Consider the following 17,332-nt stretch of genomic DNA (forward strand, 5'->3'; position numbering starts at 1 on the left):
TTAATGACTAGCACTTTCATATTGTTCAGGTCTCCTAGCCTTCTGTATCAGACTGCAAATTTTTTAAATTGAAGACTATTTAAAATGAAAACAGCTGTAACTTTGTTACTTTGCAAGTGACTTCTGTAATGGCTGGTCGTAATGCATCTGGTTACAGAGTGGATCGGTGGGCAACTCGGAAACATCAATTTCAGGAAAAGAGGATGCTCTTGGTGTTCAGTATGGCTACAGGACAAGTGTTTGTGAGCACTGAAAGTGCAATTGGATACATCATTGAAGCATGTACAATTGGACTTATCGTGAAGGTCTCAAGCTTTTGGTTGGTGTATGGATGAACCATCTATATATACAACAACATATTAAAAAAAAAAAAAAAAAAAGCTAAGGGATTTCATGACCATGAGTGTTTACTTGTAGAGACACACATCTTTTCCTGCTTAGTGACGATTTTATAAGCATCTGGTAAATAACTTCACTTGTTTTAGACACACAATCAGACTCTTACTTTGTTAGACACCACATGGAGAATGTCCACAGATACTTTGTTAGACCTCTACAACAACTTCAGATCAAATCTGAATCAGTGTAATTAGCAGGAACTCTTTAACAGTGTCTCATAACAATAAGGGACTGGCTAATGTCTAGTTTGGGTGTGGTGGTGCTTATTCATGAACACCAAGTCCTTTTGATTATTGATTCTTCCATCCTTCCCTTTAACAGGGTCAGTCCAGTGAGCTGTCCAGCAAACTTAATATAACATGAATAAGGCCAAAATCAAAGATTACAAACTTGATTGTACTAGTTTCACTGAAATTGTGTGGGAACAACTCACTACATTACTACAGCTCGGCATCGACTGACAATGATCGGGGTCTTTGCAGGAATGTTCTGCTAACACTGGTTAACAAAGATGTTCCGTTTAAAAAAAACCTCGTATGTAGTTTTACTCACTGAATCCAAATATATATTAAAAACTTGGAAAATATATTTGGATTTACATATGTGTATATTCTAAGTGTAACAACGGCCTTAATTATGAACAGGTAATGTTCACTCTAATTAAAAATACACTCCTAAAAGAAAACTAAACCGATTTAAATTCAGTGTGAAAAGCATTTATTTCAGTTTTTAGGACAAACAAGTTAGAATGTGTTGTGTTACCTATGAGGTCACATCTTTAAAGAGTCCAAAAGTAGTTTTAAGAGCTTCATGCACGTGTTTTTGAATCTTTCTAAATATATGTGTTCTATACAAGCAGCAACCGTATTTGTATAAAGTCTATGGTTCATCTTCAGTTTAATGACAACAAAGTAATGAGTGGTTCAGGTAGGTTTGTAGCTTAGAAATATTGCACACATTAGACAGTAAGCAGAGCTCAGCAGCTCGTGTTTTTTTTTTTTTTTTATCAGTTGATGGTCTCATTCAGTTTTCACTCCACAAAGTTACTTGTTCATCCATATTTAGACAGTAACTTAACAATTTAAGTAAAGAGATAGGGAGCTTTTAAATCGTCTGTATAGTTTTTTTCTTTCCCCTTTTACATTTGAAGCCCACAACAAGCAGAAGTAAAATAACCGTCAGGTGGCGCTCCCCCCAGCCCCCCCCCCCCCCTCCACCTCCACCTCCACCCCCACCCCAGCCCATGTCAGAGGTGGATAGTTTTAAACCACAGACGCGCTGACGGACACGCAGAGCTGCTGTGCTGCTGCTGAGGGACAGTATGTGGCTTCGAGAGGAGATTTTGAAGGCCATATGGCACGCATTCACGGCCCTGGACGTGGACCATCGGGGAAAAGTTTCCAAATCCCAGTTAAAGGTGCGTTTCACTTCTGTTTTTTTCTTAAAGTTTAGACGCCCTGAAGAACACACACTCACTGTACTTAACACTGCGTTAGTTGGTGTAAACGACAGTTACATCAACCAACAGAAGTACACACACTTGTTATTACCCAAACATTAAAAAAATACAGGGTAATGAAATATCATGCAGCCTATGTTACAGCAGCGAAGTTATATAAAATACCGCTAGTTTAGCGTCACTTTCATTACAATACTGTTTAAACATGAATCTCGCTAATGACCCAGAACTATAAGTTCTGTTCTTTAAAAAAAAAAAAAAAACGGAAGTAATTTTTCTGCTGATACTTTTACTTTTGTCAAATTTGATTGAAGGACTTTTGCTTGTAAAGAAGTTGCACTGGTGATTTTACATACAGTATGAAATAGGTTTAGAACATTAAAATGTACTATGGTAGTAAGAATATTTTTGCACCACTTATTAACTCATGTTGCTGCTTATCCTAAGGTTGATGTTTTATTGAGGTCTGTTGTTGTCGGAGGGAGAAAGTGGTTCCCGGCTGTTTGCGGAGAGAGAGGTGGTGTTTCTGTATGTCTGGTGGCCTGCTGGTTCTGATGTGTGTGTGTGCCCAGCCTGACAAAGACGCAGTCTGACTTTAAGGCTCCTGCAGGGTTGGTCATCTCTCAACACTGCAGAGGGGCCAGGAAAACTGTAACAGTCCCTATATATCACGGTGACATCACTGTTCGCCTGTCAGAGGCTTAATTGGAGGTTTATTTGAACCTGTAAGCTTCAATGCTGTACAATTTAATGGAAACACTTTTAGTTCATGCGTTATTCCGGCTGAACTTGGTTGAACCTTTAGTGTAAGGGGTGAATGTTCACTTTGAAGAATGAAAGTCATGCTTGGCCAGTAATGCTTGGCAGCAAAACCTGGAAACTGAGACTGAACTTGAGCTTCCCCCTTATCGCACACTCATGCATGTCATTTAACAGGAACTTAATGATAATGTGTCTTCAGTGAATGTAGGTACCTTCACTCATGTTTGATGGTGATATCTAATTCACTGATTGTGTTTGTGTAGGTGCTGTCTCACAACCTGTGCACAGTGATGAAGATCCCTATTGACCCCGTGACCCTGGAGGAGCATTTCAAAGACGATGATAAAGGGCCTCTGTCCAACCAGGGCTACATGCCTTACCTCAAACGGTTCATTCTGGACAAGGTGGGAACAAATGTATCAAAAGTAAAAGTACTCATTACAAAAATGGCCCAGTTTAGTGTTATATTTATCATATATAAATTACTGGAATATTACTTAATTGAAATATACATGTGAGCAACATTTAATGTTGTCATGGTGTAGCTAATTGAAACACAATACTGTTTGTTTGTTTGTTTGTTTAGATCCCTATGAGCCTTTGCATCACAGCAGCTATTGTTTTTGGGGTCCTCACAATTTACATAGTGACAATATGAAGATACACTTTCATTCAACTCATCACAATACACAAACACAACACGTCGTTGTACAAACCCAAGGGAAATAGTAAACAAGTAACACATTTTAAATGACACAGACAATATTCACACCTGCATCTGCAACAGTCAACGAGATGATTATCATCACTGGTGAAGCGTCCGATCTGTAAAGTGGTGTGAAAAAGTGATGCTTCCTGATTTATTATTTTTTTGCATGACTGTCACTTAAATGTTTCAGATCATCAACAAATTTAAATATTAGTCAAAGATTGCACAAGTAAACACAAAATGCAGTTTTTAAATGAAGGTTTTTATTATTAAGGGAGAAAAAAAAAATCCAAACCCACATGGCCCTGTGTGAAAAAGTGTTTGCCCCCTAAACCTAATAATTGGTTGGGCCACCCTTAGCAGCAACAACTGCAATCAAGCGTTTGCGATAACTTGCAGCTGTGGAGGAATTTTGGCCGACTCATCTTTGCAGAGTTGTTGTAATTCAGCCACATTGGAGGGTTTTCCAGCACCAACCGCCTTTTTAAGGTCATGCCACAGCATCTCAACAGGATTCAGGTCAGGACTTTGACTAGGCCACTCTAAAGTCTTCATTTTGTTTTTCTTCAGCCATTCAGAGGTGGACTTGCTGGTGTGTTTTGGATCATTGTCCTGCTGCAGAACCCAAGTTGGCTTCAGCTTGAGGTCACGAACAGATGGCCGGACATTCTCCTTCAGGATTTTTTGGTAGACGGTAGAATTCATGGTTCCATTTATCACAGCAAGTCTTCCAGGTCCTGAAGCAGCAGAACAGCCCCAGACCATCACACCACCACCATATTTTACTGTTGGTATGATGTTCTTTTTCTGAAATGCGGTGTTACTTTTACGCCAGATGTAATGCGACACACACCTTCCAAAAAGTTCAACTTTTGTCTCGTCAGTCCACAGAGTATTTTCCCAAAAGTCTTGGGGATCATCAAGATGTTTTCTGGCAAAAATGAGACGAGCCTTAATGTTCTTTTTGCTCAGTGGTGGTTTTGGTCTTGGAACTCTGCCATGCGGGCCATTTTTGCCGAGTCTCTTTCTTATGGTGGAGTCATGAACACTGACCTTAACTGAGGCAAGTGAGGCCTACAGTTCTTTGGATGTTGTTGTGGGGTCTTTTGTGACCTCTCGGATGAGTCGTCGCTGCGCTCTTGGGGTAATTTTGGTCGGCCGGCCACTCCTGGGAAGGTTCACCACTGTTCCATGTTCTCTCCATTTGTGGATAATGGCTCTCACTGTGGTTCGCTGGAGTCCCAAAGCTTTAGAAATGGCTTTATAACCTTTTCCAGACTGGTAGATCTCAATTACTTTCTTTCTCATTTGTTCCTGAATTTCTTTGGATCTCGGCATGATGTCTATCTTTTGAGGATCTTTTGGTCTACTTCACTTTGTCAGGCAGGTCCTATTTAAGTGGTTTCTTGATTGAGAACAGGTGTGGCAGTAATCAGGCCTCGGTGTGGCCAGAGAAACTGAACTCAGGTGTGATAAACCACAGTTAAGTTATGTTTTAACAGGAGGGGGCAAACACTTTTTGACTAATATTTAAATTTGTTTGATGATCTGAAACATTTAAGTGTGACAGACATGCAAAAAAATTGGAAATCAGGAAGGGGGCAAACACTTTTTCACACCACTGTATATTAATGCATAAAAAGCAACTGATCATATGTTTTTGGTATTAAATATTGATCTGAAAAGAAGTATAAAGTTACATGAAATGGAAATACTCAAGTGAAGTACAAATACCTCTAAATTAATGTACAGTTCTTGAGTAAACTTACTTCGTTTCCACCACTGGTTTCTTTTCAGATAAAGTTTTGACACAATAGACAATATAACAAGCTTATAAATACAACCCATTGTTAAAGATGAAAGATTCCACCTGTGGTTTACAACCTGTTTGTCCTCTGACGTCTTACAACTGTATAAACAGCAGTGAGTAGTCGGGGTCATACTTCAGATATCTGAGTTGTCAACACCTCAATCAAATAGTGATTTTCCCCTCTAAACTTCTCATAGTTTTATTTCAATATTTGTTCAAATGATCCAATTTCTTATTAAAAATCAGAGATAGATGGTGCTGCGACTCTTTGCAGTCAGTCACCAAAAAGTGCCAGGTCGTATTTATACTGAATTTCTCACTTTGCCAGCAATGCTTCTCAAAACCTTTTTGTAAAGCTTAAAAAGTAATCAGTTACACACACAACCTAAAAATAAAAAAACTCACGAACAAACATTTCTTCAGTGTTCAGGACTTCCTCGCTGTCATTAGGATGACTAATGACCTGTTTAGAATGAATGTCTGCTATCACTTTTCTTTTGTGATCAGTGTAATAATGTGTGTTTTGTCTACTATTGTTACTGATATTTGTCGATAAAATTGGCTGCATCCTTGTACACTCTTTACCAAAGTGTCTTTGTGTTTCTTGGCCCTGCAGCGCAGCAGGCACAGTGTAACAGTGTAACAGTGTAACACAGTGTAACAGTGTAACACACAGCGAACACATCTGCTGAAGTTTTATAAAACAAACTCTCATGTCAGTCAGTGAGCTGCTTGAGTTTCACTCTTTACACTTGGTAGCTGTTTTCTCGCCTTTCTCTCGTGGGATCTGACTTGAATAAAAATGAGGCATTTAATTGCATCACGTTTGTACCTCGCATTCTGCAGACTTAAGGTTTTGAAAGGAGACAAACACCAGTCTCCTGCTTAGCATTTGTAAACACGGCGCTCACTGGTGCTGGCAGGCTTCACTCTGACTCTGACTGAAGGTTTTTTGTTTTTGTTTTGTTCACAGGTACAGGAGGATTTTGACGTACGGGAGATCGACAGGATGTGCTGGACACTGTGTTACAAGAAAAATATATTCACCAAACACCTACTCATCTCAGATAACCATGCTTTCAAAGTCTGGTGCATTTTCAACTTTCTGTCAGAGGAAAAATACCCACTAGTCATTCTCACTGAAGAGGTGAGGAAGATCTCTGCAGCCGCTTTCTCTCTGGCAGACTAAATCATCTGGAAAACGTGTAACCGTCCTCTCTATCACGACTTTTATGTATGTTCATGTCATTAGATCGAGTATTTCCTGCGAAAGCTGACAGAGGCCATGGCGAGTAGATGGAGCGAGGAGAAGTTTGCAGGTTACAAGCTGCGGCTCAACACAAAGAACTTCCTGACTGTGTGGGAGCTGATTGAGCTCGTGGGGATGAGTTACTTCAGCAGGACCACGGACCGCCAGACCCTTTCCATGGGCATCAATGAGGTCTACATGGAGCTCATACTGGATGTGCTCAAGCAGGTCTGACAGAACAGTATGCGGATCTTGTTTGTTGATCTGTGGATTTCTCACATTTAATCCCCACATTTTTACAGTTTCAGTTTGATTCATCGGCATTATTCTTTCTGGACTGTTTACTCTCACTGTATCACTGCTATTGAGAAAAAAAGCCCTGAACTGTAAGAAAATGGAGAATGCTTCATGTCTTAAACTGCACTCACAGCAAAATGCTTTACACGCCTGTAAATACAGTCAGAGGTGGATGATAACCAACTACATTCACTCAAGTACTCTACGTAATTTCCTTGTTATTCTACTTTTGGCTTCTACTATATTTTGGAGGCAGCTATTGTACTTTGTATTTCACTACATTTATTTATTTTACTAGTTATTTTGCAGATTCAGATTATTAATATGAAATAGAATTATGTTGTAGAATGTTGTATTATTATAGATTAAGCTACCCAGCAGTTTATCAAGTAATCAAAACAGGCTACAGCTGCAACATTAAAGTGATGTGCACATTAATGAATCCATAATTATAACCCAGTAATATGATATATATGATTTTAAAGTTGGCCACTCTCCATAATAAGTACATTTGAATTGTGATACTTTTGCATTTTGAATTTTCAAAGCAGGATTTTTGCTTGTAATCCTATTCGATACGTATTTATATTTAGTCAGGCCTGCCGAACTGTAACGCACATTATAACTCAGTATGTGTCATATCAGCAGTGTGTGATGTTGATATATCCCATGTGTTTTTGAAAATGAATCAATGATTGTCTCATTAAGTATTTCACTTGTCCTGTTTAATGAATGACACTGACTATGGCAGACTGATAACACAAGTGTCTTTGTTTACATCCACGTTGTTTTTTGAAGGGATACATGATGAAAAAGGGCCACAAGAGGAAGAACTGGACGGAGCGCTGGTTTGTCCTCCGGCCCGCCTCGCTGTCGTACTACGTCTGTGAGGATCTCGAGGAAATGAAGGGAGACATAATCCTGGACCAAAGCTGCTGTGTGGAGGTAAACTGTCCTACTGTGTGTAGTTTTACGTTACGCTGTGATATCTTCTTATATGACTTCATACTATTTGACTTTTAAAAGTTGCTAAACTTGTATGGTTTTGTGCATTTATGTGACTAAGCGTGCCATAACATTTTTCTTTGCTGCAGAATCTGCTGGATAAAGATGGGAAGAAGTGCCTTTTTATTATCAAGTGCACTGATAAAAGCTTTGAAATCAGTGTGTCAGATAAAAAGAAGAAGCAGGAATGGATGCAAGGTACTGACTTCCTCATCATAAAGAGTCGCGTCATCACCATCTTTTATTTTTTTTATCGTTGTGTCTTGAACTTTTGAATACCAGTTTCTGACTCAGCAGCACAATTAAACCCAGATTATTGTGGAGGTAAATCAGTGAATGACTCCTCTCACTCCGTCTTGTGGCAGCCATTCAAACGTGCATCCAGCTGCTGAGGTTAGGGCAGTCGTCTCCTCACCATGAGGCTCGGCTGAGGCGCCGGGAGCTCCGGCAGAGGCAGCATGTAGAAGAAGAGGACCTGGCAGAGAGGATGAAGCAGCTCCAGGCGGTCAATGAGAGCAAACAGAGACAGCTGGAGGCCATGAGGATGGTTTGTACTTAACTCTACTAAAACTGACTGGTAGAGTCTGTTATTAAGTCACACTGCCTTCAGTGAACATTTTAGTCTCAGATATATTACATTAAACTTTGTTATTTCTGTTTTACCATCCATTCATCCTTCCATCATTCCATTCATCCATCCATCCATTTTCTATGGTTTATCTGGAGTCAGGTCACATTAGCAAGTTAGCCAAAACATTGCTCTCCTCAGTAACATTTTTCAGCTCCTTCTGGGGATCCCGAGGCATTCCTAGGTCAGATTAGATATATAATCTCTTCAGCATATTGTCGACCCCAGGATCTCCTACCAACTGGACATGGCCAGAAAACCTCCAATGGAAGGTGGCCAGGAGGCATCCTAATCAGATACCTGAACTTCTGACCCTCACAGAGCAATAGTGCTCCACTGGGGCCAATCAGTTGCAGGAATATCCAACCCACTTTCAATTATTTAAATGTTTTTAATTTTTTTGTGCATAACAATGCAATGGAAATCCAGGCCTCTCTGATGCAGCCTCTACGAACAACATAAACACAACAAACATGTTCCTTATTGTGTTGTTGTTTTGTTTTTGTTTTTTTACTAGCTAGATTACTTGGAACAAGCTTGAAAACAAGGGGAATATTTGCTTTATTATAAATAAGAGATGCAAAAGCGGAGCTATAGTCGGTCAGCATGTGTAGTTTTGGAAACAGCCTCAATTTCATTCACAGTTTTACATTTTCTATTTCAGATGGTAGAATAATGTATTCAAATGTGTTTTTATAGATGATGATGGTCATGAAGTTTGGCAATCAGTCATGAAGTGGGACAGTTACCAGTAAGACAAGTCAGTTGCTCGTTGTCTACTTCTGTCTACTTTCACATATTCTGTTTCAAAATAGCTCACAGCAGGAGACCACTTACACCGAAAGGAGAAATGAAACTAGCAATGCAAAGGACACCATGTGTTAGTCAGGGACACCTGCCAGCCAAATGAACTTCTTTTAGTGCTGCAGCAGTTTATTGATAAGGTTTCACTTCTCTTTTTTACCCTGACAGATGTTTTTTTTAAGCCAAAAGATAGTGTATGTCTTTAAGATCAGTTACTAATCATGTGAAAAGTCACTTTACACCCTGGTGTTACAAATTAAAATGTTTTATCACAGAGCTTTTAAGGAAAAAGTACAGGCTGAAATTACTCCCCTAAAGAACCCACAGATTCCTCCTCAACCAAACCTACGTTTCTTTACTTAGCCTGGTTTGTCTTCAGAGGATTTCCTCGCAGCATGAAGTGGGGGACAGTCAAGCAGACAAGTAACAGCTCTTTCCTCTTTTGTGCTTCACAGAAAATGGAAGAGGCGGCAGCTGAAGCAGCACTAGAGGAGCAAAGGAGGAAGAAGTCTCAGTTAGAACTGCAGGATCGCTACAGACTGGACCTGGAGAGAGAGAAAATGGTAACCACTGTGCCGGAGGCTGCCTCCCACAGCTCTGCTCCTTTGTCCAGATCATGTGGTGATACATGGGTTTCTCATAAGTACAGAAAGGAAAATAATGCGCCTTTAAAACCGCGACTCATTTTTTGTTTTAGATAACGTCACCATGACCTGTCTGTGTCGTCGTCCTTTCAGGAAACACAGGCTAAAAACAGTTAAAATGATGCATCCCATGATGTTGAATCATCTTTGTTCTGAGTGTCAGATGAGCTGACGTGTATTAATCCTCCTTTTAGCTGAATGGCTGCACAGATAAATGCTTTCATACAATTAGAAAGATGTTATTGTTTGCTCCAGTGAGATTCCATCATTGCAGCAACACTTTAGCAGATGTAGGCAAGCTAAAATAAAGTCATAATAGACAATAAAATGTGGATTTACTGTTGATTTGTAGGTAAAATCTTGTGTGAAAGAGGCTATCGAGTGTGACACTGCAGATGTGTGTGTGTGGACTCGTTCAGGTGCGTCAGCAGATGGAGGAGCAGGTGGCTCAGAAGTCCAGTGAACTGGAGCAGTACCTGCAGCGTGTCCGAGAGCTGGAGGAAATGTACCACTGGCTGGAGGAGGCCTTAGATGACGAGAGGAAGGCCAAGCAGGACGAGGAGGCCATGCGGAAGCTGCAGGGCAGGTCTCTGAAACATTAGCCCCTGTTTGAGATAATGAACAACAGATTAACAGACCTGCAGTCTTTTCCAAGCGGGCACTTTGAGCTTGTTCAGACCTGTCATTAACATGTTTGTTAGCAGCAGGTGCGCACGCACCCAGGATCTGATCTGCTCAGACCAACATGAACTAAATATTAAATTAACAGCCACTTTGAGTGTTGTATCAGCAACACAAGGCCAGCTTGGTTAGCAGGAGAAAAAATAAATTAATAACACAGTCTCCAAACTACAACACTAAATTTGTCAGTTTTAAATGTGATTGTCTTTTCCTGTTTTGAACTGTCCACACATTTCTCCACACTTGTCCACATCCTGAGTGAGGAAAGAGAGCGACTGAGAGAAATGTTAAGTTTCCTTGCTGTGTGTTCACTGGCAGGCTGCTGGAGGAGGAGGCGACAAAGAGGGCAGAGCTGGAGCAAATCCACCTGGAGCAGCAGAGGGCGCTGTCCCAGACCGAGGAAGAGAAGCAGGAGCTGATGGCTGAGCAGCTGGTCAAGGAGAAAGAGCTGCAGGCAGCCACGCTGCAGCTGGAGAGACTGGAGAGGGAGCGGGAGGGAGCGCTGGAGCAGTATGAGGTCCGGGCACACATGTGGAGGCTTACAGTGGTTCACTGACCTAAAACACTGAGAGTAACTTTACTTTGGAATCTAACGTTTGAATCAGAAATGGTTTCATTCTACTCTTTCTTTTTGTTTGAAGGGAACGGTCATGTAGTTTTTAATACCTGGTATTTTTCCTTTCCATTGAATCAAGTTTATTACAGTATTTGGCCTTCCACCATCCTGAACCAATCATATCAGCCAGCTCTGCCTGGCAAAGCTGTGCTAACTTTAGACTAAAGCCATACAATTTATCTCTTACATTGACAAACACTGTCGATCCATAAAGTCTTCCAAAAATATTGAGTCACCAGGATCTATAAAATCTGATCAGTTCATTGTAGTTAAAACATTTAAGAAAATCTTTAAAAATGTTTGAACAAGTCTTGCCCTCACATCTCCTCAAAGTTCTTATGATCCGACTCTGTCTCTGTCTTTCTTCCTCGGATATAGGAGGTGTCGAGGAAACTTGTGCGAGCATCTAACAAGACCAAGACTTGGAAAGACAAAGTGGCCAAACATGAGGGGCTGGTGCGACTCATCCAGCCAGGTAGGTGACGCCGATGGACGCTAATCAGGTTATTAGTTAACTTACAAATGTATGATCAAAAGGTTCCAGGATTGCTCCTGTTGCGTGTGAACAGTACGCAGCACAGATGTGTGCATGGAGCAGGAAGCTATAGCCTTTGTTATTAGATATAATGAAGCTTTGTCACTTGATCAACATCAGCACCCGAACTATACATGTTTTTGTGACCACTGGTACGTGCACATATGTAATCTCCAGAGGGTGCATGGCAAAGTTTGTGTCAAACCTGTGAGGTGTTTTTGTTGCAAAGGAAGGTATGAGATTTTATGAGGAGGACAAAACATCACGCTGGAAGAAGGCAGCTGAAAAATTAGGTAGCCATTTATTTACAGAAATTACAGCCTCCAAAATCAAACAAAAGGGAAAAACTGGAGGTCAAACTTTCAAACCATTACTCGCAACATGTCACATAGTTAAGTGCTTTGTTGTGCTTGCTACAGACCAGGCTCCTCCCCCTTCTTTCTTCCTATATATATAAAACACTGGGCCTGCCTCCCCATTTCAATCTGACCTATCAGATCAAAACACTTGATCAGAGTTGAGAAATTTAACAACAAAAACACATTATTTTATCAAAACACTTCCAACTATGCTTCAATCCATACAGTAGATCAACAGATGCTGAACATTTTAAATAACAAGTGATGGCGTTTTAGTACATAATGACTTTTAACATGTTTTTATTAAACCAATAAATTTAACTCCAAGGCCAAGTATAATTCTGCCGCTAGCAACTGATATTGAGATTGTAAAATAAAGAAGAAGACGGTGTGCGATTGTTGTCCAGCTTCCAACACTAAAGGGCTGAGCACATGGTCAGGGAGGAGCTTTTGCTTTGTTTTGAGTGACATTTGTGTTTAAGAGGGGCAGAACGTCAATGTTTAAGACTGAAAAAGGTGCCAAAGGTCAGGAGTGTAACCAGGTGGGATTTGTTTGGCATTCACTGAGTTGTGCTCCGTGAATTTGTCGACCAGGATCAGACTGTCAACACCGAGTCCTACTGAGACCGTGTCAGCTGCTAAAGGAAAACAACCTGAACTGTAGCGCGATGAAAACGTACAGGTTTCTCACCCACAGCAGCACAGACTGTCTTTCCCACCACCCATACTCCTGGATTTGGCTTCCTGCTGCTTCTTTGTGTTCCCCAAAATTGGTATTTGAAGTGCACTCTTATTTCAAGTTTTAGCTGCTTGGAGAAATCACAGCTGGGCCAAGACCAGCGGTCACTGAAATGTGTGTAACTCAGGTGCTGATGAAACCTGGAATGCTTACTCTTGTTTGATTTTCCCTCATATAATGAGATAGCTACTGGTATGTCTGGACAGGCTTTTAACCACAGGTGGTACATTTATGTTCATAACATCTGGGCTTCTTGGAGTGTTTATGAAGCTGGGGTGTTACACAATCTGAATAAAGGTCTTTTCACAAAATGATCTTTATATCCAAACCTGCAGCAACGCACGCACACTGACTAATTTAGCTCATTTAGAAGAATAGCTGCTGCTATGCAAAAGCTAATGGGGATCTAAATAAACAAAGAAATTTAGCCCAATCTCAGTCTCATGTCCTGCCTCAGATTAATGAACCATCTCAGTCAATCTTGAAACTGGATTAGGTCGGCGTACAAAGCGAGCCGTGTCCTTCTGCGTCAACAGTTTTGTGTCAGTGATTTGTTTGTGAATCCCTCTTGGTAAAAGTAATTCATCTCTTGTCTTTTGACCGTCTCTCTCTTAGGTCATAAAGGACCTCAGCATATGACTAACTGGGGTCCAGCGTCATTCACCGACACTGAGCTGGAGCTGAGGAAGCAGATATGGCAGGAGAGTAAGAACAAGGGAGCTCAGGCTCAGTGAACATAATGGATCAGGAAGACTCTGGCTGTGTCCCAAATCACAATTAACAGTTGGGACACATCCTGTTTGTCATCATTTTTGCTCCAACACTGTCAGTCATTAGTGAAATGTGGCGCATTGCATTGTGGCATTGTTAGCAGAAATGCTATGCATGCTAGTATTATCAGCAATATTTACTTAAAATATCAAAACTAAAAGTCATCTCTGCAGAAAATGTTACTGTCTTACAATTATATATGTTGTATTTGTATTAATATTCATATACTGTTGGGTAGCTTAATCTACAGTTTTGCATCATATCTATAAATTATATATATACAAATATGTTTGTCGTGTCACTGTCCTGTGAGAACCATGCATCTCTAAAAAGTATAGTTTTTTCAGCTTTGTGAAAAAATGGTTTTCTCCTCTAATCCAAGAGGGTTTTTAAATTGTTTATTTAAATGAGGAAGTAGGAGATTTTTTTTTTTCAAATCATAAAAAAAAGCATTTGATTCTACATATCATAAAAATTCAAAATCCTAATCACAAATTTTGGAGTTATATGGTTTTCACTGCACAGGAAGGGTATGACTAACTGTAATCTGAAAATTACCTAAAGCTGTCAGTATTTGCCTCTGAGATTTAGTGGAGTAGAAACACAAAGTAGTATCACATGGATATTTTCAGATGAAGTACCAATACTGGATTTGTTCTTAAGTACAGTACTTATATGTACTTAGTTACACTCTATATTCCTTGTGGATAAGCAGCGATTTCGAACACCGACTGTAAAGAAGTGTTCAAGGTCTGAAGAAGTTTAATAACATGAACTGAGCGACATGACGGCTGCACAAACTGCTGCACTGATTTTATTTGGATTACAGTTTGAATTGAATGCATTTTATCTGTTTCTTCTCTAACAAAAATGATCCCATTCAGGTGTTAGAAGTTTGTTCTCTAACAATCTAACAAATCAAGGTCCACTTATTTGCTTTTTCCTGGCGCTTTTCGTCTTATTCAACACATGCAGAGTTTACTCAGTTGCCATGGAGATGGTGATTTTGAGCCGTGAACTATGTCAACTAAGCAAACTTCACCCACTAATGAATTTAATGTTAAGAAAAGGTGAAGTTGAAAGCCAAAGAAAAAAGGCTAGTAAGTGTCCATGAGTTAATATTCTCATTCACTTTTTATTTGATTTATTTGAATTTGTCCTTTTTCCCGTGTTTAATGTTACTACTTTGCAGTTTTTTCACGTTTTTGATTTTTTATATGAACTTACTGTAACTTAAATGAAGGAAAACGTTGATTTTTACTGATATTTAGCAGATTATGAGTGTTCTGTATTGCCTCAGTTTATTATCTCAAGATGATTGAATAACCAACATAATACAAAGTAAAAACCTTTTTCTGAAAGTGGATGGCTATTATCATTTCATAATTTGAGGAGAGTGTTTTTCTAAATACAGACATCTAACTGTGGCTGAAGAATCCATCAAGCTTCACCTTTCCTGTGTTATTGGTTTGTGTAGACTTTGCAGTCATCACGACGCATGTGAACACAGTGTCCACCAGGTGTCACCACAGGGACAGTTAGCAACAGGAGTCTCTGCTGCCGTTTCAGGCTCATGTGGCAGCTTCCAACAGCAAAATCCCAAAACACCAACAAACATGAGAACAAGAAAAGAATATTTCCGGATGTTAGAGGAGCCTCATTTTATCACCTGCACTGATGGTGGCGCCAGACTTAAAAGAGGAGGATGCTGAGTGTTAGATGTCAATACTGGTATCTAACGTGTTAGTGGGACTCAACCTCAAAGCTTATTGTTCAAACTGAAGATGTAAAAAAGCATCAAAACAGGTCACATGCAGGGTACATGAATGAACTTTTAAGATGGGCTAAATTATTTTGTAAAGCAGCAGGACATTGTTGTTTTTATCAGTTTCGTGAGGGACTATTTTCAGACTTTATCCTGTCAGTCAGGAGGGTTGACTCATTTAATATATATATATATATATATTTTAAAATAATTTCAGTATGAATGCACTGATCAGATTTGCCAGATTGATAACGTTAATGATAACCTGATTAAGTGGCTCGAGGATCAGCTACATCATTACCGTCCTCATAGCAAGACTCTTGAATCAATATTGTAGAGAGAAAACATTACATCAGTGCGTTCCCTAGTTACCTGCCTAATCTGGTCTGTAGGCCTGTAGGTGTCTGACAATATGACCTCATTCTTCCAGTAATCGCAAAACAAGATCAATCACCTGATGCACGCGACATGAAGCAGTGAGGTGTCGGTGTCAAAACAAATCATTCCTCGCAACAAAGGACCAGTGTTCTCACATGCCTCGCCTTCGTCTTCATGTTTCAGCAGAGAGAGACGATATTACAGAAACAGTGAAACTGGGTGAAACTGGGTGCTTGCTTGTCTCACGTCTGCCAACCTGCCTGCACAATGAGTGTCTTTACCTTCTGATGTAAAAAACTCTCAGTCCACCTTAGTTTATCCTTTGAGAGAGAGAGGAACTGGGAGGTCAGAGAGAGTTCACTTGAGTTCAGAGTTGTCAGAGTAGGAGATGAGATAAGAAGCTGCATTCATGCTCCGATCTAACAGTCGGCACATCTCTTTATACCGGCAGGTTACTGATACGATCAGATGTAGAGGCAGATCGCCTAAAATCTCTGAGCTAACACTGTAACTAGGGATGTGGTTTACCATGAAAACATATAATGTCGTCAACACAGACTCTCCTTTCAAGTACCAAGACAGCTTTTAATACAATGAAGAAGTTTCCCAAAAACAGCCACTTCTTCTTAGAACTGATTCCTTCTCATTGCAGTGTTTGTGAAAAGTTGATGTACGATAAACAGATCTGCTGTTCCCATTTCTTTTATAAGAGGTATTTATATCCCAGAATCTGAGAAAAATGTGGCGCCTTTTTTAAATTTTTTATTTACTGCAAAGATTATTCTCAGAATTAGGAGTTTCTTATCTCCGTAGCTAAATTGCAAAAGCCCTCGACATTCCACGTTTAAGGCTGTCTCACCCTCGCCCCATGTGTCCGAGAAGTACCCTAATGCCCAGAACCAATTCATCTGATTCCCGTCCAAAACATCCTCATCCAAACCGATTTGAAACTGGACCGTTTTAAGGGATTGTCTGCTGGTGAACAAATGCCTGGCAGATGCCTGTTTTCTGGGTCAGATGACTTTCCACAGTGACCTCACAGCTCTGAGTGTTTCACATGGTTGAAGGGACTCTGGGTCTCTGGAATTGTTGGTCACTGACACCGGCAAGTGAGAAACATCAGGGCCTCAGATAAGTAACTCAAAGTGGGCCAAAGAAACAGACACTAATGCAAACTTTTATCCCTTAAAGGTACAAACCAAATGTTTAATTGTGCTTTTCTGTTCCTGGATGAGCGGGCCGAGTCGGGATAAGATCATCTGGAGCTCCCTTGATTCATGCATGTGATAGTCTCCCACGTAGACCGCTATGTGCTGCCGGCAGCTGACATCACCCTGATTTCGAGGGTGGGACTCGATGAAGTGTGTCGAGCCTGTGAGATCAGCGTTTGGAGGTGTTTTGTTGAATTCTGGAGCAGGTGCTCACTGAGGGGCCACGTGAGTCTGAGGCAGAGGGGCCCCCAGCAGCAGTGGGTCAGCCCTCGCATTACCCACATTGCAGAGGCACCAAGGAAATGGAAACTGCAACACAGCTTGCATTCATTGCAGCCGCAGGGCTACATGGATAAAAGGATTTGGTTGACCGGTAAAATAAATCAGTATCATCTGTCATTGGAGTATTTTGGGGGCCAATCAACATTTACTGCAGCTGTGACTGCATATGAAGAACACCGGATCTAAAACCAACAGATACGAGCAATCTTGACTTTATAGACTGCTCAAT

At 40.4% G+C, this 17,332-nt stretch overlaps 1 protein-coding gene across 1 annotated transcript; it reads left to right on the top strand.

Moving 5' to 3' along the window:
• Positions 1-1,704: 1,704 nt before the first annotated feature.
• LOC138618010 (switch-associated protein 70-like) lies at positions 1,705-14,828 on the top strand. The gene is made up of 12 exons (XM_069693425.1): positions 1,705-1,816; positions 2,884-3,024; positions 6,113-6,286; positions 6,392-6,616; positions 7,484-7,630; positions 7,780-7,888; positions 8,056-8,237; positions 9,578-9,685; positions 10,186-10,352; positions 10,766-10,964; positions 11,442-11,538; positions 13,312-14,828. The coding sequence occupies exons 1-12, from the start codon at positions 1,721-1,723 to the stop codon at positions 13,428-13,430; spliced, it is 1,764 nt and encodes a 587-aa protein (XP_069549526.1). The 5' UTR covers positions 1,705-1,720; the 3' UTR covers positions 13,431-14,828.
• Positions 14,829-17,332: the final 2,504 nt, after the last annotated feature.

This window comes from Brachyistius frenatus, unplaced genomic scaffold, assembly GCF_029030835.1.
Source record: "Brachyistius frenatus isolate BFR_SWC_R1_liver_20210118 unplaced genomic scaffold, ASM2903083v1 Contig_15, whole genome shotgun sequence".
NCBI lineage: Eukaryota > Metazoa > Chordata > Actinopteri > Embiotocidae > Brachyistius > Brachyistius frenatus.